Source organism: Arvicola amphibius, chromosome 1 (genome assembly GCF_903992535.2).
Source record: "Arvicola amphibius chromosome 1, mArvAmp1.2, whole genome shotgun sequence".
Lineage (NCBI taxonomy): Eukaryota > Metazoa > Chordata > Mammalia > Rodentia > Cricetidae > Arvicola > Arvicola amphibius.
Genome location: NC_052047.1, coordinates 169,997,467 through 170,024,138, shown reverse-complemented (window position 1 = coordinate 170,024,138; position 26,672 = coordinate 169,997,467). Strand labels below are relative to the sequence as shown.

Sequence of the window (26,672 nt, the reverse complement as noted above, 5' to 3'; positions counted from 1 at the left end):
CTGGAGGAGGTGTGGCCTTGCTGGAGGAGGTGTGGCCCTGCTGGAGGAGGTGTGGCCCTGCTGGAGGAGGTGTGGCCCTGCTGGAGGAGGTGTGGCCCTGCTGGAGGAGGTGTGGCCCTGCTGGAGGAGGTGTGGCCCTGCTGGAGGAGGGGTGGCCCTGCTGGAGGAGGTGTGGCCTTGCTGGAGGAGGTGTGGCCTTGCTGGAGGAGGGGTGGCCCTGCTGGAGGAGGTGTGGCCTTGCTGGAGGAGGTGTGTCTCTGGGGGTGGGCTTTGAGATTTCAAATGCTCCTTAGGCCTAGCAGCTCTTTTCCTGCTACCTGCTGAGATGTAGCACTCATAGCTACCTCTCCAGTACTATGTCTACCTGCATGACCCCATGCTTCTCGCTATGATGATAATGGACTAAGCCTTTCGATGTAAACCAGCCCCAATGCTTCATTAACGAGTTGCCTTGGTCATGGTGTCTCTTCACAGCAATGGAACTTTGACTAAGACAGGGTGATTTATTCATGCTCTTGCTCAGTTCCCGTTTTTTTTACTTATATAACCCGGCATCCCATCTAGGGAACAGAGTCATCCATAGAAGATGGATCTTTCTTCCTCAATTAAGGAAACTAAAATAATTCTACCCATGAAGAGATGCCTATTTTTCAGGTGATTCTGATATCTGCGAATTGGTAATTAGTGTAATCATCTGTTCTTGTTATTCTAAAGACAGCGAATTAGTTTGTCTATACTTCTCTGGCTTCTTGTTTTTGTTTATTTAAATTCTTTTTATAATTTAAATTCTTAGTAAATAAATGAATAATAATTGAGTAGCTATAATTTTTACATGCAGTGACAAGAACCCAAAACCAGTGAAAGGAAAGGGAACATAGGAGAAGCCTAATGTGCAGTGAGTGCGATATGCCACGGGCCTGGCATGTGTTCCTGCAGGAATGTACCGATGCTAACATAGACCATTGTTAGAATGGTATCATGGAACAACCATGATGATGGCAGAAAATGACTTATATTCTCTTAGCAATTTTTCATGCAATAGCCCAAGGGGCTATGTCTTAATTTGGGTTTCTATTGCTATGATAAAATGCCACGCCCAAAAGCAATTTGGGGAGGAAGTGGCTTATTTTATTTTACACTTCCAGGTAACAGGCCATCATGAAGGGAAGTCAGGGCAGGAACTCAAGGCAGGAACCTGGAAGCAGTAACTGATGCAGAGGCCATGAAAATGTCCTATTTACTGGCTTGTTCCTCATGTCTTGCTCAACCTGCTTTCTTATAGCCCCCAGGACCACCAGCCCAGGGCACTGTCTACAGTGATCTGGGCCCTCTAACTTCAATCATCAATCAAGAAAATGCACACAGGCTTCCCCACAGGCCAATGTAGCCCTCTGGGCATGCAGAAAGTTCTCAATGGTTGTTTCTTGAATGCATGAATGCAAAGCAATCATTGAAGGGTGAATAGCCAGCAAGAGTTAAAAAGATTTTAGAGAACATTTGGTCTTTGTAACTTGTTTTAATGTTGTGAAAAATGAATTTCAAAAAGAGTGATTGTTTTAAGAGTGACTGATACAAGTAGGTACTTAAGTTATCTCAATTTCACATACATATTTCTTCATGAGTGGAGATAAGGATTGTGTTTAGAGTCTCCATTATATGCATACTTCCATGGGTTTGAGAGCAGCATCTAGGTAGGACATTTAAATCAAGGCTATGAGTTGATGAGAGGGAGCCAATAATTCAAGGATTTGAGGGAGGAATGTTAAGGGAGAATGTGAATAACAGAGAGATGGGTGTGGGGCGTATGCCTGTAATCCTAACACAGGAGGTAGAAGCATCAGGTCAGAAGTTCAAGGCTATCCTTGACTGTGTAGCCAATTCAAGGCCTGTCTGGACTTCATAAGGCCCTGTCTCAAGAAATGCAACCAACTAAACAAAGAAATAAACCCCAAAACTCTAGAGGTGACTTTGATATATCTACAGTCTGACAAAAATGGCATCAGGGATGAAATAAAGTAACTAAGAGGTAGGTTATTAACGAAGTAGCAGCAGTGATTAAAGGCATGATTTATATAAAATCTTGAAGGCCAATTGAAGCAATAGGTTGTACCTTACTAGTGTTTTGTTTTGTTTTGAGAGTAGGTCTCAGTGTAGCCCTGTTAGTCCTGGAATTTGCTATGTAGATCAGGCTGTCTTGAACTCATAGAGATCTGCCTGACTCGGCCTCTGGAGTGCTGGGATTAAAACTGTTCATCAGTGGTACATGGGTTTTAGTCTGATATGCAAAGAATTCTAATGGAAGATTTTAAGTTAATTGTAGAGGGAAACTTGAAAGAACAGGATCTCAACCAAGAGAAAAGCCCAGTTCAAGCCGTGGAAGTACTGTGTGGAGAAGGGAAGACATCCTCTTCGGTCTACTGTGGTGAAGCTTGTCTGCTAAGGCAGGAGTGTAAAGAAATGACATAGGAACAAAAACAGAGAATACCGTATTTTGTATGTTTTGCAATACACTGACTTTTCTAGAAGTATGGGTATTGCATAAATAAAAGAACAATTTTCCTTTTTCGTTGTTTGGCCCTCTACTGAGACCTATTTAGCAGTCTGAAAATCCCAGTGCATCAAAACACATCATTATTGCCAGTATTTACATTCTAAAATGAATCCTGTTTCATTATAAGCCACTTCCTTTTTGTGTTGTAAAATCATACGGCTGTTCTTTGTAACATAATTTTAGGCTCAGATAACCATTAGGTTATTTTTAGCCTAAAGAAATGTCTAGTAGGACATTAGAAAATCATGCATGATAGAGAAAAAGTATGCAAGGGGTGTCTTGAGCTCCCCGGGACACTGTAGCATTACTGGCCCCTTCTCATAAATGATCTTAGCAAATGTCTAGAGCATCTCTGGGTTGATAACATTCTCGCCAAGAACTTCAAGTCTACTTGCTCTCTGGGCCATTGGCACCCTTGTACCCAACCATACAGAGCCCACTCAAACTATAAACTTTGTGTGAGCAGGATTGTGTCTGTCTCATTTCTGTCTGCCTTCAGGGTCTGGCTCAAAATTTGTCTTTGGTAAATATTTGGTGAAGCAAAGGATGGATGGGTGCGTAGATGAGGGAAAGATGGATAGATTTATTTTATTTTTCAATTTTGTGTAACAACCTTCCTTTTTTTTTCAAGAAGACTATCCATGAGCTAAATTATTCACAAGATAAAAAGTAATAGAAATTAATTTATTTTGAATAACAAATGCTAGGTTCAAAATGTTTACTTTGACCTAAGTGCCCTCCCTGATACCATCGGTCTTAGGTAGGGTTACTGTGGCTATGATGAAACTCCATGACCAAAGCAACTTGCAGAAGAAAGGGTTTATTTGGCTTACATTTCCACATCATTGTTCATCATAAAGGGAAGTCAGAACAGGAACCTGGTGGAGGCAGGAGCTGATAGAGGCCATGGAGAAGTGATGTTTATTGGCTTTCTCTCCGTAGCTTGCTCAGCCTCTTTTCTTATACTTGTATAACCCAGGACCACTAATCCAGGAGTGGTACAACCCACAGTGAGCTAGGTCCTCCCACATCAACATCCCCTACAGGCTTACCTATAGCAATATACCTTGACAATCTCAAGGAGGAATTTTCTCAGTTGATATTCCCTCCTCTCAGATGACTAAAGATTGTGTCAAGTTGACATAAAACTAACCAGCACATCATCTGAGCATCTATTTTGTTAAAGTTGAGGCATGTAGAATACATTTGTTTATGATTTTTCTTCTTTCCTTCTAGCATGGGAAGAGCTGGCCTACTATGAAGAAAATACACGAGATTTTCTGTTCCCTGAGCCCAAGCTGACATCTTCACACCTTGGCATGCATAGGGAGGTGCTTATGAAGACAGCAAGAGGTTTTCCAGTAAGTGATCCTCCCCACATGGGCTTCTACAGGGAAAGAAATTTTTGGGCCCTGAATATTTTAGTGTTGACAGGGTTGGTCTTGGGCAGGTAGCTTTGTCTTGCTTAGTTACCTCAGTTCTGTTTTTATCCATGGTTGGATGCCCAGCTCATGACACCAAACTATCCCGATTTCCACTATTGATCCAAAAGCTGAAAGTTTTATTATCTAAATTGTATCATTGCAATAGTCAGTTGTCATACAATGTCCCAAATGGTTCCTCTTTCAACTTATCGCAGATTGTCAGAAGATCTGTTCGATCATAGCATTTTTTCACTAAATAGGTTAATGATAGATATATTATCTTACATTTGTTTTATGCCCTTCAATGTTCTACATTTTTAGTCATTCTCTAACCTAATAATTTACAACTTATTCAAGGCTGGGGTTGTTGATCAGGTTTCCTTTGGCAGAGGGGCACTGATAGAGGTTGATGTAATTGAGGAGCCATGCATGGTATGGCAGATAGGCAGTCTGGAAGCATTTGTCTGAAACCAAATTCAAGACATTCATTTTGATATTATGGTCCATGATTTCTGTCTCTGAAATTACTTCTCTTTCTTTCTTTCTCTCTTTCTTTCTTCCTTCCTTCCTTCCTTCCTTCCTTTCTTTCTTGTGGATTTTTATGTTTTTTGGATGACCTCTTCTTTAAGGGCCAAGTGCTTGTGAATTATTAAAAGCATTTCTGCACTGGTTTTTCTTTTCTTTCCTTTTCTTTTCTTTTTTGCTGTTTTATTGTGTAGTGAAGTTACTGTCCCCGCCCTGCTGAGAATCCTCTTCAGAGGGTGTGATTGTTCCTTCAATGCCGCTGATGACTGATACACCAAACACAAACATTCATCCACAGTAGTCCTAATCAGAATTCTGAATGCCTATAACTTTAAGCCCTCCCTATTATCTTTCAGGGTCTGACAAATATTCCTAAAATCACTTATTTTCTTTTTTCCAATATTGCCTTCATGTATTTAAGTTCATGGCACCTGTGAGATGCTCCCCTTTATTACTTCAAGTTATTGGCATATTGCCCTTCAGAATTGAAAAGGGAATTAAAGTGGCTGGGAAACGGCCTGAGGAAACGTTCAGATTAACTTCATTTTCCTCAAGTTCCCAGTTAAATAGGAGCCATCTTCCAAATCAAAACAAGGAGAAACACTTAATTCTTCCTCCAGTGTCACTTGCCTGTTGAATGTTCTGGGCATGAACAGAAAGACTAACCTATATAAAGTTGTATTTAGAGTTGTTTATAAATGCAGGGGATTGCCAGGAAAAAAGCTTTAAAAGGCATTGAAATACCTTCAGGACTCAGCATCATTTCTTGTAATTCAGTTTATCAGACTCTATGAACAATTTGATAGATAGGCAAAAAGATAAGAGTGGTTTAATTCCTCTGGAACATTTCACAAATCAAAATCAAACCACTTGCCAGGGCTTCAGGTGCAGCTGATGCCCGTGGTGTGTGCTGAGCTACGTGGCTGGTGTGTGCCGAGGTCACAGCATGGAGCCTCTTGTTCTGTCATCCTGGGGAGGGACTGTGATTCCTTTCTCCATCGTATTGCATCAGGCACATACTTGGACCGACAGGGTTTACAGTCTTAGACCCAAACACTATGCTAATTCTCTTGCATTTATTTCAGTTCTCTCTTCTCGGTGTTCATTGCTACTGTGGAAAATGAGAAGGAATGACCTGAATGGCACAGGCACACCAGTCACCTCCTAGCGGTGTCTTACCAGTTCCTTAGCAATTAGGTTGATTTTCTCCACGGTAGTGGGATTTTTCTTTGTATTCCCATACTTTGTGGTTTTACTTCACTTTATACCTCAGCAGTCATTTGGATGATAAAATACCACACCGAATAAAACAGTTTGAGAATAGGCCTGATGAGTATAAATGTTTGAAGTTTTCCAAGGCAAATGGGCAGGGAAGGAGACCTGCCCCTCCCCCTTACTAATCTCGTTTTCCTGTCCCTGTATTTCAGATAAAGTAGTTAGCAGCATGGGCACTGGAGTGCAGATGCCTAGGTCCAATTACCAGCCCTGCCACTGCCAGCCTGACAAGCTATATAAACTGTCTGAGCTCATTCAGGTCCAAATGAAAATTTTATTAGGACCCACTTCACAAGGTTGTGTTAGGAGTATGAGTGTGTATTCCAAGTTGACTTAGGCCTCGACTTAGTATAGCAGACACATGATATATGTGTACAGCTCTTCTTACTCTTTACATTTTAAAAAAGGTATTCTGATTATGCTGACTACAGAAGGACATTTGGGTTCTTAGTGGATTTCCAATGAAGAAGAGATGGGGAAGAGAATTGTTTCCAGTAATTTTATTTGCTTCTCTTTATGTTGCCTTAATTTTTAGGGCATTGCTCCCAAACTAGAGTTTTCTACAAGGACAGCCATCCGAGAATGTGTGTTCCCACACAGAAACAGATTTTCTGTAAGTATAATTAAAAGGGCAATGACAGAGATGACAAGAGCCCTCGCCCCCAGTTTAAAGACTCTTGGCCTGAACTCAGTTTGCTGAGTTTACATGAAACTGAACATACTGTAACCTGGGCAGTTTTTTGCTAGATTTAATTTCTGTATTCAAACCATTTGCTCAGGCTGTCCCATTAGAGTGCATTTGCTGTGTATTCAGTGGTGCTGTTCAAGTGAATGATGGTTAGTGATGGTGTCAGTCAGAATGGGAGACAGTTAGCTCCTCCTCACCCCCACCCCCAACCCGTCACAGACACACCAAACAGAATGGGAGACCATTAGCTCCTGCCCTCCACACCCCCCACCCATCACAGACACACCAAACAGAACAGCTGGAAGAACACAAAGGAGCCCGACAAAGTCTTTGCTATAGTGTCATAATGCTGAGGTAGGATTTCAGCTAAGATGGTTGTTTATTCACAGAGATATTTTTAAAACCATTTTAAACTGGCCATGGTGACACATATCTGTAATCATAGTCCTTGGGATGCTGATGTGGAAGCTTGCTCCTGTTGAAGGGCAGTCTAGGCTACATGGTGAAACTCTGACTCTAAGACACACTGCCTTCATTTCTGTACACATAGCAACACTAACTACTTTTAGTACACTCCTTGAAGTGAAACAGTTGGGTCCACCTGTACATGCCATTCATGCTTCTCGGTGTCTGTGGTCTGCCTGTGCTTGGAGTGTGCCTGTGTGTGTCTGCCTTCTCAAACTTTCCCCAGTACAAATAAACCTCACTGTTATTACTTAAAATGTGTGATTTTAGTGAGTTACACATAGTGATTATGTTAAATGGTAGATTAGGTAAATAAATGACTTTCTTTAAAAATTTCTTCTAAAAATCCGAGGCATTCTTCTTAGTTTTTAAATGTTCAATTAATTATTATAGTCGTGACTGAATTATCTTTATTTTTCCAATAATATTTTTGGCTCGAAGTATAGCTCACGGGCAGAGGGCCTTCCAAGCATGGTCAAGGCCTAACGAGAAGAAGCAGTGTAACAAAACTGTTTGTTTTCTGCTCTCAGGAGGAGAACTGTAAATCCCAAAAGCCTTTATCGAAACCACATGGACAGAGAACTCCCACAAATAACAGAAAAACGAAGCTGAAGGAGAAGAGTCCTGACCGACTTCCCAAAGGCACACAGACCCGGGTCCCCTCCCCGTTTTCCCCTAGACGTCTCACCCAGCACCAGCCGACTCCGCAGAACCTCGGAAAAAGCTTCAGGCTCCCTGGAGCCAAAAAGCCTCCGTTTGTGGTTAGACATGTGAGCTTGAAGCAATTTCTCAGAGCAACTTGCTGCAGTGAGGATGTGCATAGGAGAGGGAGAAAGAAGCGTTGAGCCATGCCAACACGTGGCGGTAGTGACTACAGAGGGAATTCAAATGAATAATAGCTGCCATTCAATGATGTTCATTTCCCAGAGTCATTGTTAGGCAATGTCTATAAAGGCATCTCGGAGGGAATTTGCTCAATCGTCCCATTTTTAATTTTAGAACAGTATTAATTGAGTATGATGCCCATAGATAACTCACCGTTACTCAGAGGCGCCTGTGTACTGCCAGGAACTGAAGATGTCAATCAAAGGCTGGCTGATAAGGTGCCTCAATTCAAAGTGAAGGTCCAGCCCTTTATAAGAAACAGTTTTTGCCTTCTCGATGAGATTGATGCTTAGTAGCCCAATGCTGAGCAGGGACAGGATGTTAGTGGGGAAAAAGCAAGGATGGGCCTCACTCAAAGAACCTTCTGAATCTTAGTCACCAGAAGCAGTGGGCATGGTTAGTCACTGTAGTCCTTGTGGCTATCTTCAAAATTTGTTTTTAGTTACTGTATTATAAAATAGACATTCAAGGTAGGTTTATACATTAGCTTATCAGTGTAATAAAAGGAATATTTCAAGTCAGGTGTTGCGATATACCCTTGCAATCCCAGCCCTTGGGAGGCTAAGGCAGGAGGATAAACATGAGTTTGAGGCTAGCCTGGGCTGCATAGCCTGTTTCAGGAAAATTTGGGCTACTGAGTTACACAAACACACACACACACACACACACACACACAGCCACAAATCATTAATTTGATTATTTCAGTTTTTTTATTCATAGCCTTTATGTTTTCCATGAAACTGTCTGTAATTATAGTAAACAGAGGTTTATCTGTCCTGCCTTGTCCCATAGCTACTTCTAAATAACCATTCAAAGATTATTTATATTAATACAGAATGTTTGGCTTATAGTTTAGGCTTATTACTAACTAGCTCTTACATTTAAATTAACCCGTTTCTATCAATTCATGTATTACCACATTTCTGTGGCTTTTACCAGTCTGCTGGCATCTTGTTTCTTGGGCAACTGGCTCCAGTCTCTCTCGACTTTGCTCTTCCTTCTCTGTGTATTCAATTTGGTTTTCCCACCTAGATATATTCTGCCTTGCTATAGGTCAAATTAACTTTTATTATCAACCAATGAGAGCAACATATATTCATAGCATACAGAAGGGTTATCCCATAGCAATATATAGAGACATTCAAATTAATGATTTTGTTATTTCATACCCTCTGTGAACTCTATCACACCTTCCAGTTAGTGACTATCTTTAGAATGTAAATGATGGATAAATTGTTGACATTTTCACTTAAAGTCACTAGAAATTATGATCGTGCATTTGACACAGGCTGTGAGGTGAGGTAAATCTCAGTCTAGGCACTGCTGAGATTGTTGTGTGTAATTTGTTTCTAAGTAGAATTGAGCTTTCTGGTTAGAAAACACCAACTAGCTAATCTCCAAATAAGGACTATTCATAGACACAGAATATTAAATGGCTGTTTTCTTTTTGTTGGTCTTGGTAAAGATGCCTGGCAAAAAATGTAGTAACCTATCATTAAATATGGCTCCATAAAGTGTTGATAGCTTGCATTTATGTTGGACAGTGTGACTTATTCTGTTCCATACTCATGCTTATCAAATGCAGTCCCTGCCACTGTGGAGTAATTCGTCTTGTAAAAAAAATGGCTAGATTTCTTATGGAGTGAAAATTTCCATTTCTCTTGTTTAGCAAATCATTACAGTTTTGACTATATGCTAAGCTCTTTTATAGGTCATCTTACATATTTGATTAGCCAGATTTTCTGTTCATGTTTGAGGCATCGTTAATAGAAGCATTAAAATTTAGAGAACTTGTATCTGGAGAGGTGGCTCAGCAGTTAAGAGCATTGGCTGTTCTTCCAGAGGACCCAGGTTCAATTTCCAGCACCCACACAGCAGTTCCTGTTGATAACTCCAGATCCAAGGGATCTGATGCCCCCTTCTGGCCTCTGTGGACACCAGCACACATGTAGTACATGGACATACATGCAAACAAAACACTCATACACATTAAAAAGTTTAAATTAAATGTTTTAAGTTAGGAAACATAATCAAGCTGTTTCTTGACATTCAATAAACACTAGCATTGTAGTCTGCTTTGCTGAAAAAATAAAAATTTCAAAGTCCATTTCAAAAATTTAAAATTTACGCTGTAGAAGAATCTCTTTTTCAAGCATTTGACCTGCTTCTGCAGGTCATGTTGACCAATTTTGTCTTAGGAAGCATGGCCTGTAACTTTAAGAGAGTAGTCACTGCTATTGTGGGCTTTCTTGGTTCGTTTTGGTTTTGAGACAGGGATTCTCTGTGTAGCCCTGGCTATCCTGGAATTTGTTCTGTAGACCAGGCTGGCCTTGAAACTCAATCTGCCTGCTTCTGCTGAGATCAAAGGTGTGCGCCACAACTGCCCAGCTCTATTGTGTTTTAAAAGAATCTCGATGGTTAGATTGGAGGAGAATCTGAATTGGAATTGGAATACTCTGTGCAGTCCAAAGGATTCTGGGCCAGGTGTGGCTGCTCACACCTTTATCCCAGCTCTCAGGAGGTGAAAACTCTATGCTGCCTTATATCAACCTTCAGTTCTTTGTGCTCACATTTGACACCCACCCTCAGATCTAGCCTCGCTGGAGATGGTGGGCATAAAATGTACCATACTCCGCAACGTGATTTAGGCTGTTTTCCAAGTATCTCTCTGAATGGGGGTAGGGGAGCCATTGTGGGTAATGGGAAGGTAGTCCCAGCTACTGCAGGAAGAATCTTACATGTCTCCTTTACTTTCAGGTGGACAGTGAAAACCCCTTTGGTGAAAGCAATTTGGAACATCACTTACAGAAGTCCAAAAGGAAATCGAAGTTTTTAGACTTCGCTTTTCCAATGAGAAGAGGTACTCGAGTTTCTTGTTACTAACATCCCTTTAATGATCTGTAGTGTGAAGCGGCGGGGCTGTGTCCCGCCGCCCAGTTCCCAGCAACCGGCTAACTTTATCCGAAATAATTACACGGAAACTGTATTCTTTTAAACACTGCCTGGCCCATTATCTGTAGCCTCTTATTAGTTAATTCTCACATCTTCCTTTAACCCATATTTAGTAATTTGGGTAGCACCACGAGTTGTGGCTTACCAGGAGAGATCTTAACCTGCATCCATCTCGGAGAACAGCAGCATGGAGACTCACCACGCGACTGCCTGAAGCGTCTCTCCCTAACTCTACTTCCTTGTTCCACAATTCTGTTCTGTCTACTCCACCTACCTAATTTTCTGTTCTTAAAGGGCCAAGGCAGTTTTCTTTATTAATTAACCAATGAAAGAAACATAGACAGATAACTCTCCTCCATCATTTCCCCTTTTTCTGTTTAAACAAAAAAGAAAGGCTTCAACTTTAACATAGCAAAATTACATATAACAAAACAGTTATCAAGCAAGTATTACAGTTACAATATTTAAATCTATTTTATCTTTTATCATAACTAAGGAAAGCTATAACTATCTATTTATTCTTCAACTCCATCAAAGACTCCAGAAGGATATAATGCTACCTAAGTAAACAAGAAATAAGTAACTTATAAAACTCTAGAAATGACAGAGACAACTCGCTGCCTGGACAGTCACCCAAAGTTCCTCTGTACCGTTGGGGCATCCATCTTCAGGCTTCAGGCCCACAGTATCCAGCAGACAATTCCATGAAGCAGAAAAATTCCAAAGACAGTTCAGTCACTTTCTGCTGTGTCCTGCAGAACGTCTCGCAGACTCTTTCACGAATCAGGAACCCTGAGAGACCATCTCACCTTTAGGCAAGTTTAGCAGTCCTCTTTCTGTGGGTTCCTTGTGTCCAGTTTATGCAACAGTCCAGGCAAGAGCAGTTTCTTGCCCAAATGGCTAACAAACTCCATAAGTAGCCTCTTCGATGCCCATCTTCCTCTTGAAGTAGATTGGTGCTGCCAGGAGCAGACGTGTCTCATTGTCATGAAAAACCCTAAGTTATTAAAAACATTAAATGCCATATTCTGCAGTCTTTGAAAGATATGAAGAATGTCTATCTAACTGAAATATATCTCTACATATCTAGAAAATCTAATAACATGACTACAAGCTTAACTATTATCAATGATTATCCATTAACAACCTATATTTCCTAATTATACATTACAGTTTTTAAAATGAACTACAATCACAATAGCTTAATCAAGATCAGAAATACATATACATATAACAAAATTGACCTTAAAATCTATACCAATGCAAATTCATATCTATATCATCTCCCCCTTTAAATGTAAAAGAACATTTATAAGCAATATTTGGGAAAAGGGGCGCAGTTTTTTCTCTCCAAACTGCTTCCTGCTGAATGGGGGCGTTGTTATTTAGGTCTTTCATGGTATAACCTGTGTGCTAGGTTCCTCTCAGTTGGCAGTTGAGTGAAGTAATTTTTTGAAGATATTCACAGCAACCTTTCAGGAGGGCGTGGTCTATCATACCATATTGGGATAGAAGCAATCCACAGAGTCTCGTCCTCTGTGAAAACAAAAGAAGAAACTCTTTTCCAAAGCATCATGTTCTTAGATCCAAATCCTGAAGTCATACCGTTAAGATGTCCATTCTGGTCTAGACTGGCAGCCCATATAATGAAATGTCTCTCTGTACTTAGCTCCTTTACAGTCAAAAAAATCAAAGAAAACACAACAAAATACATAATCCAGACTCTCTGTGAATTTTCCATTTTTATGCGGCTTATTTTCATTCTATCACTTTACTTTATTCTGTCTCTTTAAAGACTTTAGCCTTTTTTTAGGCATTAACTTTATTTTTTATATTTTCTTCTCTCTCTCTCAAGCCTACATACATTCATCCAACACTGTGACTCATTTAAAAGTCTTTTATGTCTGAATCTGTCCTATTGTGAATCTGTAATTTTTTACTATCCAGGAGCATTTCTTAAAAGGTTAACCACTTCTTAAAATAATATGGTACTGCCTGTTTATAGCCAAGTCTAAACCTTAACTGCGCTGTTATCATGGTAATTACGATAGTTCCTGCCTGAGGTCAGCACAATTCAGCGTGGCGGAGCAGAGCCGGAGCCACTCCTGCCTCAGAGCATGGTCTCAGAGAACCTTCTTTCCGATCCCCAGTGGGCACACAAACATCCAGTCCATAAAAGCCACTGAAATGCTTTATAGCCAGAGTTTGCACTGGCTGCACAGCGCAGGAAGCTGCATTTTAAAATGACTCAGCTTTTTTTTTTTTTTTTTTTTTTTTGTGCCGCTATTGCGGAAACAGGAGATCTCTCTACAGCATGTCCAGGCAAACAGCAAAAAGCCGTGTTAAACACTCTCTCTCCTTTATTTGAAGCTTTTACAGGTTTTTACGTGGATTTAGTCACCACGTTGGAGCGCCAATCTGTAGTGTGAAGCGGCGGGGCTGTGTCCCGCCGCCCAGTTCCCAGCAACCGGCTAACTTTATCCGAAATAATTACACGGAAACTGTATTCTTTTAAACACTGCCTGGCCCATTATCTGTAGCCTCTTATTAGTTAATTCTCACATCTTCCTTTAACCCATATTTAGTAATTTGGGTAGCACCACGAGTTGTGGCTTACCAGGAGAGATCTTAACCTGCATCCATCTCGGAGAACAGCAGCATGGAGACTCACCACGCGACTGCCTGAAGCGTCTCTCCCTAACTCTACTTCCTTGTTCCACAATTCTGTTCTGTCTACTCCACCTACCTAATTTTCTGTTCTTAAAGGGCCAAGGCAGTTTTCTTTATTAATTAACCAATGAAAGAAACATAGACAGATAACTCTCCTCCATCAATGAGCATGAGTGCATTCCACTTAGCATCCTTCGTTCTGAGGAACTACAGGTTACATTGGAAACTGTGGACCTGTCTCTCTAGGTCTCTCCAGCCAAGACATTCCCATGGGCTGAGGTCACTAAGAAGCAGCTTATTTTCAAGATGCCCTCAGTACTTGCAGGGGACTGAGCTGAGTAGTGTGACTGATCACACGGCTAGGCTGGCAAACAGGCAGCACCTCCTCCTGGTGTGAACTCTTTGTGAAGGCATGGCTGACTGTTAGCAAATACGTTGTTTGGTTCTGCCATTTTTCCGAAGGCGAAGGAGCAAGACACTGATGGTGGTCATGACACTTGCTGACTGGATTCCAGTTAGTGAGGTAGGAGCCAGCTCTCCCAGCAGTTGGGATCCACTGGGAGCCAGCTCTCAGCAGCAGTTGGGATCCACTTGCAAACGATGTTGAGGACTTGAAAGAGCTTTGATTGACATGGGTGATGGCTAGCCACATTTAGCGTGCTAGAAATTGAAACTGAATGATTGTAAAATGTAACACACCAGTGAGAAAGTCACTGGCCATTAGGATAATACTGTTAGATGCGCTGTGGTGGTGTTTGTTACACTGTGGGAGAATGGGAGGAATGAATCATGTCTTAGTGTAATTATGAACGCAGGTTTTAATCTGGAGGTTTCATCAGGACCCCCACCCCCATTAAGGTTCCTGGACTGTACATTACTAATTGACAGTCTCTGGGTTAAGGCACTCCTGGGGGGATTTTTACCTCAGGACTGAAATGTGTGAGTCTGTCCTCAGTGAAGGTCATGGCAGCTTGCCTGGAGTTCTTAGTCTGGACAGGGCTGGTGATGATTCCTTCTGTTACCCCGTGGTGGGACTAGACATGGGATAGCCTTACAGTGGAGTTCCCTGTGTTCGGCTTGACAGTTTGTACTTTGAAAGGACTGCAGAGTGTTGTGGAGGTAACTCAGACCAGACAGAGTGACTGCTAACCACTGACCTGGACAGTGTGGGGCTGGGAGGAGGAAGCGCTTCATAACCTCTGACATTTAATTTAAGCGCTGCGATTGAAAATCACTGGTGCACCCTGCAAACGCAGGGCTTTTACTTCTTCCCTGGCACAGCAAAAGCAAGCAACAGCAAATGTCCTGGGAAGGACAGTGGAACTTGCTTGATGCTCGTTTGCCTCCAAGGGCGGCATACACCATGTTTCTCTTGCTCCTGGTGAGTGAGGACGTTTCCCGAGGTTATGGGTATGAGTCTTACGCCGAGGTGTTAGCAGAGCTACAACCTCCAGATGTTCAGCTCTCTGGAGTGAGGTCCTGGAATCCCTGGGGCTCCAGGCTATCTCTATGCTTACGTCACCTCCAGATCTATGGGAGAATAAAGCCACCCCTCTAAGATCCCATGTGCCTCTGAGCCAGCTGGGGCTCTTGTTGAACTGCACATCTCAATAAAGTGCTGGGATGGGGCCTGGGTCCTTTTCTCACAAGCTTCCATGAGGTCCTTGTGCTGCTGGGCCCTGGATTGCCCCTTGAGAAACAAGGGCCAGCAGCAGAACAGATGTTAATGCAGTGCTGATCTCCTCGCAGGGGAGTGCCCAGGGAGTCCCTAGGTCTGGATCGGTTTGCAGCTACTTGGCATCGCTAATTCCCTGTCCAGTTTAGTGTGGTGGTGGTTGTGGCTTTTCCAGAACCATGTTACACACACAGATAAATGTGCCCAGATAAGGATGGTCTCAGGCTGTAAAAATCTCTGTTCTTCCTTATTGCATCTGGTAGTGTAAGGGGACGATAAATCTGGAGAGCGTTTTGTTGTTAAACTTAAGGAAAAAAATCCACTTGCTTTGCAGTTTTTTAATGTGTATTTGTTACTTTTGGAGTTTTTTTTTTTTTGGTACTGCAATATTTTGTTTTGTTTTGGAGTTAGGGCCTTGTATGTGTTAGGCTATTGCCTTGCTTTCTGGTCATCCTTGCCACTCACTAGTATGGGATCTACTTACCTCTCATAGACATTTAGGGCGATGATTTGTGGTTTAGATGCACTGGGTTTCTCTATGTTCTTCGGTATTACTGGCTCGATGTCACAGCCATGTTCCCCTCAGACAAGTATCCTCAAGAGCTTCTATGTTAACTGATCTCCAGAAGCCAACCAGGACTCATACAGTAGAGCATAGGAACTTTATATTAGATCCACAGGGTCTTCTTCCAGGCTCTGGGCATCTGGACAGATATGTTTCCTCCGTTTAAGGCTGTAAGGGTGCTGACCTTCTGCTCCATGGCGTGTTTGTTGCCCCCAGCCCCTTTCCAACTGGGCTGTCATTGAAAATACAACCTGACTGTGGACCCCAAGAAGACAGGAAGTTCCCTAGAATTGCAGTGCCCCAAGAGAGACTCAGTTGCGAACTTGTATTTTTACAAGGGAACATTTAGTACCTTTGTCATTCATTTATTGTTTAAAATCTTGGTTCTTCTGTGGGGTAAATGTGCCAGCAGTTATATGGCTAACTGGTAACAACGAGCTCCTCACACTCCTCCTCCTCTCTCTTCTAGCATCTTCTCTTGAAAGCCTTGAAGCAAACGTAAAGGTAATTGTAGCAGTAACGTCTGTAAAATGGTTTATTTTCAGTGTCTAGGTCAAGCCCTGTGCAGTTAGTGGGGAGACTATGTTCCTAGCTGTGCTGCTCATGGGCCAGTGGAGGTTCGGTAGGGTTTCTGCAGACCGGTGCTCAGGCTCCACTGTCTGCTTCACCGTGGGGTTCATTGACTTGCTCCCCTTCTTTTGTTGCCAAGGGAGAGTTTATATAGACTGATTATTACCTTATCACCAGTGACCTATGTTGCCTGTCTCCAATCAGATCCCTCTCTACAGTGAGGTGCTAATCGTGTCCTCAAACTTGACCAGTTTGCCAAACTGAGAGCCGCAGCTTTTATGCTACAAACTGAGGTGTATGGGAAGGAAGTGAACTGTATACTGCATGCCTAGGTACAGGACAGTCACACTTTGTTGAAAAATTACATCTTCCCCAGAACCAAAAAGCCAGTGTCCTCAGAAATCAAAGCTCTAGTTGGGCAGAGGTGGCACACACTGTTAATTCTAGCACCTTGGAGACAGAGGCCGGCCGATCTCAATGAGTTTGAGGCCAGCTTGGTCTATAAAGTGTGTTCTAGAACAGCCAGGACTGTTAGAGAAACCCTATCTTGAAAAACCAGAAAAAAAAGAAAGAAAGCAAAGTTCTAAGTGTGAGTTTACCTTGGCTTATTAATGTTGCCAAACACAGAGCCTTACGAGCCCTTATTCCTGAGGCTTCTGTACCATGGTCCCCTCTTTTATTTGTGGGTGATCCCTGGCCATATGTTCTGTTATCTTACTTCAATTTTGCTTCCTTGTCCTAGCCTGCCCCTACCTCTGTATTAGGCAAATCAAAACCCAAACTACAAGTCAAGAGTAATTCACCTTGTCACTCAGGTCACCAGAGAGCCTGACGAGCGCATTCTCTTAAGGAGTCAGACACCACCACCATTAGATCCGAGGAAGTCCGGACAACCCTCGCCCATTCACCGAGGGGATGCAGAGCTCCCGCTGGAAACTTCGCTTTCTACCTCCCAGCATTCCAGGTCTCCCAGCACCCTGGATGAGCCTCTCCTGGGAGAAAGGTCAGCAGCTGGTGCCTATCCCTCGCCGGATGAGCCCTGCGCTCTGTCAGGAGGAAAGTCCGGATGCCCTGTCTGTCTGTTTTGCTGGGCTATTCAGACTGACCATGACCGTTCCTTTTCAAGCCTATACAAAACGTACCGTTAACTTCTTCTCTTTCCTCGGGAAAGTGTTTGAGGGTACCTGGTGTAGGTTTAGTGTGTAACTCAATGGTATAGCACTTGTCTAGCATGCCTGAGGCCCTAGTACCGCCCAAAAGAAAAACCAAACCAAACCATCACGGCAAACAACAGAAAAACAGGCGGGAGATGGACCCAGTGAGTGAAATTGCATGCACCCTTGCTGCACTGGCCTGAAGTGCATGCACCCTTGCTGCACTGGCCTGAAGTGCATGCACCCTTGCTGCACTGGCCAAAGGCCTGAGCCCAGGATCCCAGCACCCACATAAAACAGCCGGGTGTGGTCCTGCTGGCAGGGTGAGTTGGGTGGTGTTGGGTTGAAGACAGAGCTTCCGTGATAGAACCCGTCTCAAGGGAATCTAGATTGAGTGACGGGAGCACCCTACATCTCCCGTCTTTCGCTGCATACACACACATGAATGCACACATGTACACATACATGAATACACACATACATACACATACATGTGTGCACACATGTACACATACCCATTTTTTTCTTCTGTCATAAAGTTTAAGACTCAAATTTTTGGTTTTACACTATGAAGAGGTTCACTAGACATTTTAGAAGCTATATATCAATAAAAAGGAGTTGAGGGAAAAATCACCCGTGGCCCACCAATCAACAATAAACACCATTAATGTGCATATATCTTTTTTGCATAGACATAGTTTCTTGGTTTGTTTACATTATTGCAAGTAGTGAAAAACATTTGTATAAGACTCTGTCCAAAAAGTGAAGTGGGGATTCTATATTCACCAGTCAGCATCTCAAGTAAGTTGAATAGCCATTTGGTTTGCTTAAGTCTGCCAGGGTTAGCCAAAGCCCTATGTTTTGGGGGACTCTGTTACTCAGGCACACCAGCAGAAGGGGTTGGTCACTTACTCCATGGAAAGACCATGAAAATAATCAGAAAGCAGTTTTGAAAGAGAGACATGCCAGTCAGCTTTTCTCTTCATTGTTAATGATGAGAGTCAGACATTCCCTGCCCCAGAAATGCTGCGCCCAGAAGGACCCACTTTAAACAGTCCCAGAACCTACATGGCCCTGGAAATTTAGCAAGAATTATACTTGAGTTTGAGGTAGTATAAGTAAATAGCAATCTATTTTTTAGTATTTTTCAGAAATGATAAAATTTAAAATTTATTAAAATGTTAAATATTTGAGAAAATTACATAAAATATATTAATGTAATGCCAATTCTTGATTATTCACTGTATTGGAAATAGTGTAACAGATTAAAAAAAACCCCAGGTTTGCCAGGGTCAGATGATCAGAGTCACAGTTGTTCTTGCCATGGGCCTAGTTTCCCCCGGCTTGTGCTTTCCCCGAGTTGGCGAGGAGAGTGTTATTCAGTATTCAAAGACCTGGAGCCTGGGAACTGGTGCTGAGCTAGAGATGCAGGCTTGTGATCGCAGCAGTATTCCTGTTTTATTTTGACGATGACCGCGATGGTCAAAGGCCCATCTGTAGTTTTTTTTCTTCTTTTTCACTGCTGTTTGGGAGGTCCTGTCACCCAGCTCCTAAATAATCACACGGAGACTTATTCTTTGTTAAGAACACCCAGCCTCATTTTGGCTTATTTCTAGCCAGTTTTTCTTAAACTAGCCTGTCTACCTTTTGTCTCTGCGCTTTTACCTCTTTCTATTTCTGTGTATTCTTTCTTTCCTTCTTATTCTGTGGGACTGGGTGACTGGCCCCTGACATCCTCTTCTCGTTTTTTTTTTCTTGCTCTTCCTTTTTCTTTTTTCTCCTTCTATTTATTCTCTCTGCCTGGCAGCCCTGCCTGTCCCTCTCCTGCCTTGCTATTGGCCATTCAGCTTTTTATTAGATCAACCAGGTGTTTTAGATAGACAAAGTAACACAGCTTCACAGAGTTAAAGAAACACAACATAAAAGAATGCAACATTGAGCCGGGCGGTGGTGGCGCACGCCTTTAATCCCAGCACTCGGGAGGCAGAGGCAGGCGGATCTCTGAGTTCAAGGCCAGCCTGGTCTACAAGAGCTAGCTCCAGGACAGGCTCTAGAAACTACAGGGAAACCCTGTCTCGAAAAACCAAAAAAAAAAAAAAAAAAAAAAAAGAATGCAACATTGGCCATGGGGTAGTGGCCCACACCTTTAATCCCAGCACTTGGGAGCCAGAGGCAGGCAGATCTTTGTGAATTCAGGGCCATCCTGGCTTACAAGAGCTATTTCCAGGATAGGCACCAAAGAAACACTGAGAAAACTTGTCTCGAAATTTTTTTTTTTTTAAAAAGAAGGCAACACATCTTTGCATCATTAAGCAAATGTTCCACAACATAAACAAATGTAACACATCTTCCACTAATATTCCACAACACCCATCTGCTTCCAGCCACAGTGCTTTTCTGCAGCAGACACTTGGTAGCCTAAGGCTTTTGTCTGTGCTGTGTTTAGAGATACCATCCTAGCTCCCAGAATTAGCATAGCATGCTTTTCTGACACCAAAGCGCATGTGAAATTCTCAGACAACTATTTGTAATGTACCTGTTCTCACACGTCTCTACTTTCCAGGGGCTCACAAACTAGACAAAAAGATAGACATAACCTCATCCCACTTAACATGACGCAGATCATGATCTTTCCTAGTTCCATCCACTTACCTGAACATTTCATGATTTCGTTGTTCTTGACAACAGACTACTATTCCATAGTGCATATGTAGCACATTTTCCCTATCTATTCACCAGCTGAAGGATATGTAGGTTGTTTCCGTTCATAGCTATTACAAATAGGGTGTAAATAAACATGGCCGAGCAAGTGTCTGTGGAGTAGGATACGGAGTGCTTTGAGCCTTGCCAAGGAGTGGGGTTGCTGGGTCATGTGGTAGACTTAATCTTAGGCTTTTCAGTCCAAGATTTTAATGGAAGATGGACAAAGTCTTTTGAATACCAGAGTGAAGAATGTAGTCCCAAAGGAAGGAGCCTCCGCTTCCATCCTCCACATCTGCAGCATGCTCTTGTGTGTGCGGATAAGGAGAATCACAGAGAATGCTGGCATGAGACAGCTCTATTCCTTATATGCAGCTGTAGCATCTTCAAGGCCTATGCGTCCCGTTGGTGGCTAGTTTTAAAGACTTGCTGTATTTCTCATGAGATTCTTAGGGAGAGCAGTAATTATGTGTATAATGTTTTCTGAAACACAGTAGAGCATTGAGGTTGCAGCCATTTGCTGCCTATTGTTTTCCTAGGTTGGTAATTGTACGAGGAGGGGGCCGCTTGTTAGTCCCGGCCACCCAGAACCAAAATAACCACACAGAAACTGTATTAATTAAATCACTGCTTGGCCCATTAGCTCTAACTTCTTATTGGCTACCTCTTACATCTTAGTTTAACCCATGTCTAGTAATCTGTATATCACCAGGAGGTCGTGGCTTACCAGCAAAGATTCAGCACATCTGTCTCTGGCTGTGGATCTATGGCGTCTCCCGACTCTGCCCTTCTTTCTCCCAGCATTCAGTCCAGTCCCCTCCGTCTACCTCAGTTCTGCCCTATCAACAGGCCAAGGCAGTTTCTTTATTCATTCATGGCAATCATAGCACACAGAGGGGACTCCCACATCAGGTAATAGATGTGTAGACTCAGTCCTACTCCTGGCCTTATGTTCTTGCTCCAGAGAAGGGTGTGATGGGAGGTCAATGGGCACGAACCACCGACAGGGGGAGCTGCAGGGGGTCATCGGCATAGTGACCCTAACAACCACTCCAGACTTCTATCATCTGCTAATGAGCAGTTCTCTATATATCCTTGATGCCATCCTTGTTGACATCTCAAATACGTGTGCCACTCTAGTGTTCCTCACACATTAACAGAATGACTTACCTGGATTGCTAAAACTCTTTGAACATTTCAAGGAATCAGGATCTGTACTTTTCATCATCACATTTCTGTGTACACCCTTAGCTTCGTGACACCTCAGAATTTAGGACTTGATATCCAGATACAGAATGAATGAATTCACTGCTCAGTATTGTTTTTTAATGATTTATCTTGTGGACTGAGTGTATATCCAGGTGTTATGCATGTGCTCGTTCCCGTGGAGACTGGAAGCAGATGCCCTGGCACTGGACTTACAGGTGGTTGTGAGGCAGAAGATGGAGTGTTGGGAACTGAACGTAGGTCCCCAGTCAGAGCCACAAATGCTCTTAATTACGAGTCACCCCTCCAAGCCCTCAAACAATACTCTCCAGCCCCCACTGTGATAGTCATTGCCTACTGTGAGCTGTCTTTTGTATAACCAAGCTACCCTCAACTCAAGATCCTTCCACCTCAGTCTCCTTAGGGCGAGGACTACAGGTGTATGTGCCTCCACACTGAAGTTTGGGGTGAGATATTAACCAGAGCCTCCATCTGGGGCTCAGTCTAGGGGACACATTAACCAGTCGGGGCCAGTGTCCACTGTCAGAAGCATTGTGAAATGAACAACTCGTGGGTCAGTTGACCTCTGGGGGTGGGGGGAGAGGGGCAGACTTGGAAAGGACTCCCAAGAAATCGGCAATGGAGTTAATCCCAGAAGAGTGGTTGGGAGTTAGTGAGGGCAGGGGCTTGGGTGGGAAGGCAGCAGTATTCTGCACAGAGGCGTCTGCGGAAGAGAGAAAGCACAGCGTGTGGGTGGCCTAAACTGGATGAGATATAAAATAAAGCCCTTGTGGCAGAAAACAATTGAGGTTAAGTTTTTAAAATACAATTTGGGATTGAAAAAACAGGATTTTTCTCATTAGCAAATTCCCCGAAAACCAGAACATCCAAAGAAGAACTGCTCATAGGTGGACACCAAGCATAGCTTGTTTTAACCATGCTGGTGGTATGTATTCCCGTGATCCTGGCATGTAGATTTGATGCCAGCATTAAGATCATAGGTGTACCATTTTGCATCCTGACACTTTAGCTTATGGTTAAGTTTCAATCCATGTTTAAGTACTCTAAGTCAGCATCATTTTTAGCAGCTGCATAACGCTTCCTCCATTTCCTCTGTCGGGCAGGTTCCAACCTCGCTCCCAGTCTACGTGGAAGAAGTTCCATGAGAGGGTGTGCAGCCTCCTGACATCCCACAGAGCTCACTCGAAGGTCAGGGCTTCTGGCGAAACTAGGCCCTTGCTGGTAAATGTGGGACCTGGAACTTGAAGTCCCGTGAGGGAAGCAGGCATTAGTGAAGTGACCATAGAAACCATGTGACATTGTGACCCTCACCCGGGAGAGGACACGGGTCCTGAGCCTGACTGTGCAGGTACCTGCATGGTTGGGAGTCAGGGCAGGCTTCCAGAGGAAGAGACGTGGAGGAGGTTAATGCGGGCAGTTCATGGGCACAACATTCACCAGGCAGAGGTCCTGGCGTGCTCCAGTGGACCGCGCAGGCTCTCTCACCCTCTGCTCACAGAAGTTCCAGCACAGAAGAAAACATTTATGTGAGGGTCTCTGTAGGGCCACAGTTGGAAAGAAATGGCTTCTATAGTTTAATAAGCTGTTTTGGCTGCTTGATGTTTTCTGTAGGCTTAGGGAGGGTTTCTGACCTATGGTAGATACACCCAGTTCTTGATGTTTCCTGCAAACACGCAGCTTGGTGATCTGGATCTGAATTTAAAGGTATTCCAGTGAAGAGTCAAAAGAGTCCTCAGTTTTTAGAGCTGATCAAGCCACACAGTCTAGCTTATGCCAGGCTGGTAGGATGACATTTGTCATTGGGTATTGGTTATGGTACCCATGGGAATAGTCATTTTCTTTGCTTCCTCTTTGACTTAATCTTATTTCTCAATCTAAAGGAAATGAACTCCATAAGATGGAGAGAGGGAAGAACATACATACACACACACACACACACATACATATACACATGACCCCATTTATATGACACATATGGGGGACACAGATCTCTTCACACCGAAAGCCACATGTCTGGGTGTTACCAGTCTTTATTACATCCTGGGTGATGCAATGGCTGGATGTGTTTTGTTATAGGAAGATTTTATCCCTGAAACAAATTGTATCCGTGAAAGACCAAGCTACCCCCTGAAGAAACTCCCACTGCATGGGCAGAGATATTTTTAACTACTATCTCCTGTAAGTAAGCAGCTTAAGTACTGTTCGTTATTGTGACTTGCTAAAAACAGTTTCCGCCTGTCTCCTGCTGGCACCGAAGTAGCTAGGAAATGTGGAGGAAGTGGGGAGGAGCTCTGAGAGCACCCCAGTCCCCCAACTCGCCCCCCTCAGGGGCCTGCCAGTTCTCACATCCCCTCCTCAGGCACCTCCCTCCCTCTTTATGCAGGGGACACTTGAGTTGCTTTTCAGTTCCTTGACCACAGCCTCTGTCCCATGTGGGAGCCTCTACATGTTAGCTGGGCTACTATTTCCTGACTTGAACGGAGTACCTTCCGTTGATCCTTTGGTCTGTGACCCTCCGTTTTGACCTCTCCTTTAGCACCCTGCCTATTTCTTTCCAAAGCAGAAACAATGTATTATTGCTGTTTAAAATCCATCTTTTATCCAAGACAGAAACAGAAACCCAGCATTTAGCTCAGTACAAAGAAACCCAATCATGCACCCTGGGCTGGGGTCCTGAGCAGCGTCCTTCCTTCCCACACTCATCCTCCTACTGTCCTTCCATCTGTCGGCCCTCCAGAGTGGTCCTTAGCAAGTGCGCTTCTGCATGGATGCTGAGGGAGGTGCTGAGGTGGGTCTAGAATGCTGATGTGTGGTCAGGTACATGGCCAGAGGGTGGCAGGTCACCATTTCTTCGTTTTCCTCCTTAATCCATGCCCCAAATAATAATTGCATTTTCTTCAAAAGTGGCATGGTGGACAGTTGCAGGTTGGATTTCTGTGAATGGGAGTGAGGCTGGGGAACGTGGGTTCTGCCATCATGATGACAACTCTCTTCTCTTCCTTATGTTATTTCCAACATAGGGTCAAGAGCTGGCCGAGTTCGTCCCACGAACTAAATGAATTAATGTCTAATTCTTACAGCCCTATGAGAGGGGTGCTCCTGCTAAGTTGAAGGTAGAGAGACTGGGGTACAGAGAGCTCAAAGTGACGTGGCTAGTCAGCGGCAGGGCCGAGACGATGATTGACGGGACTCCTTGACACACAGTTAGCCTCAGAGACCAGGCTCTGAGTTGCCATATTCTTTCCAAAGCTAGAGGGTGACAACAGAATGTTGAGGGGAAGATGCGTGTGTAAATGGCAGCCCTTTGCCCCCGGCAGTCGGGGGGGGGGGGGACTGGCTTTGAATGTTCCCCCCCAGGAGTAATCGTGTTCTATCTTATGGTCATCAGAAAGGAGCAGGGCTTTTTAAGTAACGAAAGAGAATGGGGCGACCTGCTGGAGTTCCCCAGTCAGGCACCCAAAAGTCTGGCTTGAGGGTAATTTATGCTTCACCCTTGCCCAGGGGGCTGGCAGGGCTCTCTGCCTCCAGCACAAAGGAAGGAGGACATCTTGATAATTGCCCATTCCGCAGGCTTTACTTCAGAACGTTCTGCTTGATAGGTTAGAGGGTGGATTCTAGGACGCACTTAATCTCTTGTTGCAAGAGTCTCTCTGCTTTCATTGGGCTGTTACACGGATCACAGCACACAGAGTTAGCAAACGCCAAATTACATTCAGTTTCTACGTGGGTAAAATCAAGTTGCATCAAGCTGATATCTGGGCACTGGTGTGAGGGGGCTAGGAAGGAAGTAAATTAGACTCCCACCCCATTACCAGTTCTGTCTTGGAAAATGGGTTTCTTTCACAACAGGATGGTGACAGACCTTTCCCAGGTGTGCTCTTTCTTCCTTTGATTAATGTTACTTTTTGAGTCCTGGATCCCTAGTAAGTCAAGAATCCCAAAGGACAGAGCTAAAGGAAGGATCTCTGGGTTGAAAGAAACCAATCCAAACAAGACGGACTAGGTGACTCTGAAGGTAACCCAGTAGAGCTGGGGAGAAGCAAGGTCCAGGAGAGCTGGAGCTTCCCCCACCCCGCTGCCTGGGAAGACAGATTCCAGAGCGGAGGACTCCATGACGCACAGCGGAGCATCCTCAGTTTGCACTCTGTGTCCCTCCCTGCCCTACTTTACCAAGGGCTCCATTGACAGATCCCATCCTCTTTCCCCCAATGCTCCTCATCAGCTCCTTCACTATGGTCAACTTTCCCTCTCCTGGATCCCCTGTGGTCTCAGCCTCACGGAAAAATAAAAAAGATCCTTAGTCACAAAATTACCAAGAAACTTTGAACCCAAGACAGGGAGTCCCATTGTCTGTCCTGGTAGACGTGAAGTAGGGAGGAGGTGGGCAGAGGAAGTGTAAGACATTGATATAGCTTTATTCTGGTCGGGACATGGGACTTGGGGTATAGGTGAATTATTTCTGGTATAATTTAAAATGAGAAGTTTCCTACCAAATAAGCATAGTCACATCCCCCCCCAACAAACAGGAAAATTCCATGACCCCCCCCAAACTCCACAGGTACCCTGAGATCTCTTGAAGACATGATTATTCCTGTGATATGACCGTTAGTGAGTTGATGCCCATGTCTAGTGTCATGACTGAGAATCCTCTATGGGAGGGACTTGTCCTCTGATGGTCCCCAGTCCCCCAGGGAATGTCAGGCCCTCATTCTCTGTATATTGCATGACCACCTATACTAACTCTAGCCCACTAAATGCTTACAGTCTCCCCATCTGCTCCCAGATTTTATCTGGAGCCAGCCCTCAGTGGGAGGGAGCAGGAGCCAACACCACTGTCATGCTTCTAAGTAGACAGTAGACAAGGAACTCAAGTCAGAATTTCTTTAGACAGGGGAAATTGTATCCTCCTGGGTTTTTTTGTTTTTTTTTTTTTGTTTGTTTGTTTTTTTTTTTTTTTGTAAAACTCAAGGAAAACAGCAAGAAAGTACAACAAGAAAAAAGAAAAGTTAAATTGCTAGTTTAAAGCGCTGGGTTCTTATCCTGGCATAGCCCGTAGTCCCAGCTCCTGATACAGTAGTGGCCATGGGTTTTAATCTCACCTGTCTTAGAGGATCCTTTATACCTGTTACCACCACCACAGCTGAAAGCAAACCAACCCCATCTGGCAGAGCCCAAGCTCCTTCAGTCAGTGTTTTCCATTTAGATTTGGGCTCCAGCATCTGAGGGACTTGTCATTTAGTGGCGTGTGGGATACTGGTGTAATGGATAATGCCAGCATCCAACAGACCACACCGGTGGTCAGCAGATGCTCAGGCCTACAGGCCTCAGAAAGCCTTCGGATCATCT

General features: G+C 43.6%; 1 protein-coding gene across 1 annotated transcript in view; it reads left to right on the top strand.

The window, feature by feature from the left end:
* Positions 1-23,492, top strand: part of Spata6l (spermatogenesis associated 6 like) — a 42,890-nt gene extending 19,398 nt beyond the window's left edge. Inside the window, exons 6-13 of the mRNA XM_038330814.1 lie at positions 3,788-3,912; positions 6,311-6,388; positions 7,459-7,698; positions 10,571-10,673; positions 16,145-16,179; positions 17,061-17,248; positions 22,430-22,514; positions 23,403-23,492. Coding sequence (XP_038186742.1) covers positions 3,788-3,912; positions 6,311-6,388; positions 7,459-7,698; positions 10,571-10,673; positions 16,145-16,179; positions 17,061-17,248; positions 22,430-22,514; positions 23,403-23,492 — 944 coding nt within the window. The remainder of the gene's footprint in view (positions 1-3,787; positions 3,913-6,310; positions 6,389-7,458; positions 7,699-10,570; positions 10,674-16,144; positions 16,180-17,060; positions 17,249-22,429; positions 22,515-23,402) is intronic.
* Positions 23,493-26,672: the final 3,180 nt, after the last annotated feature.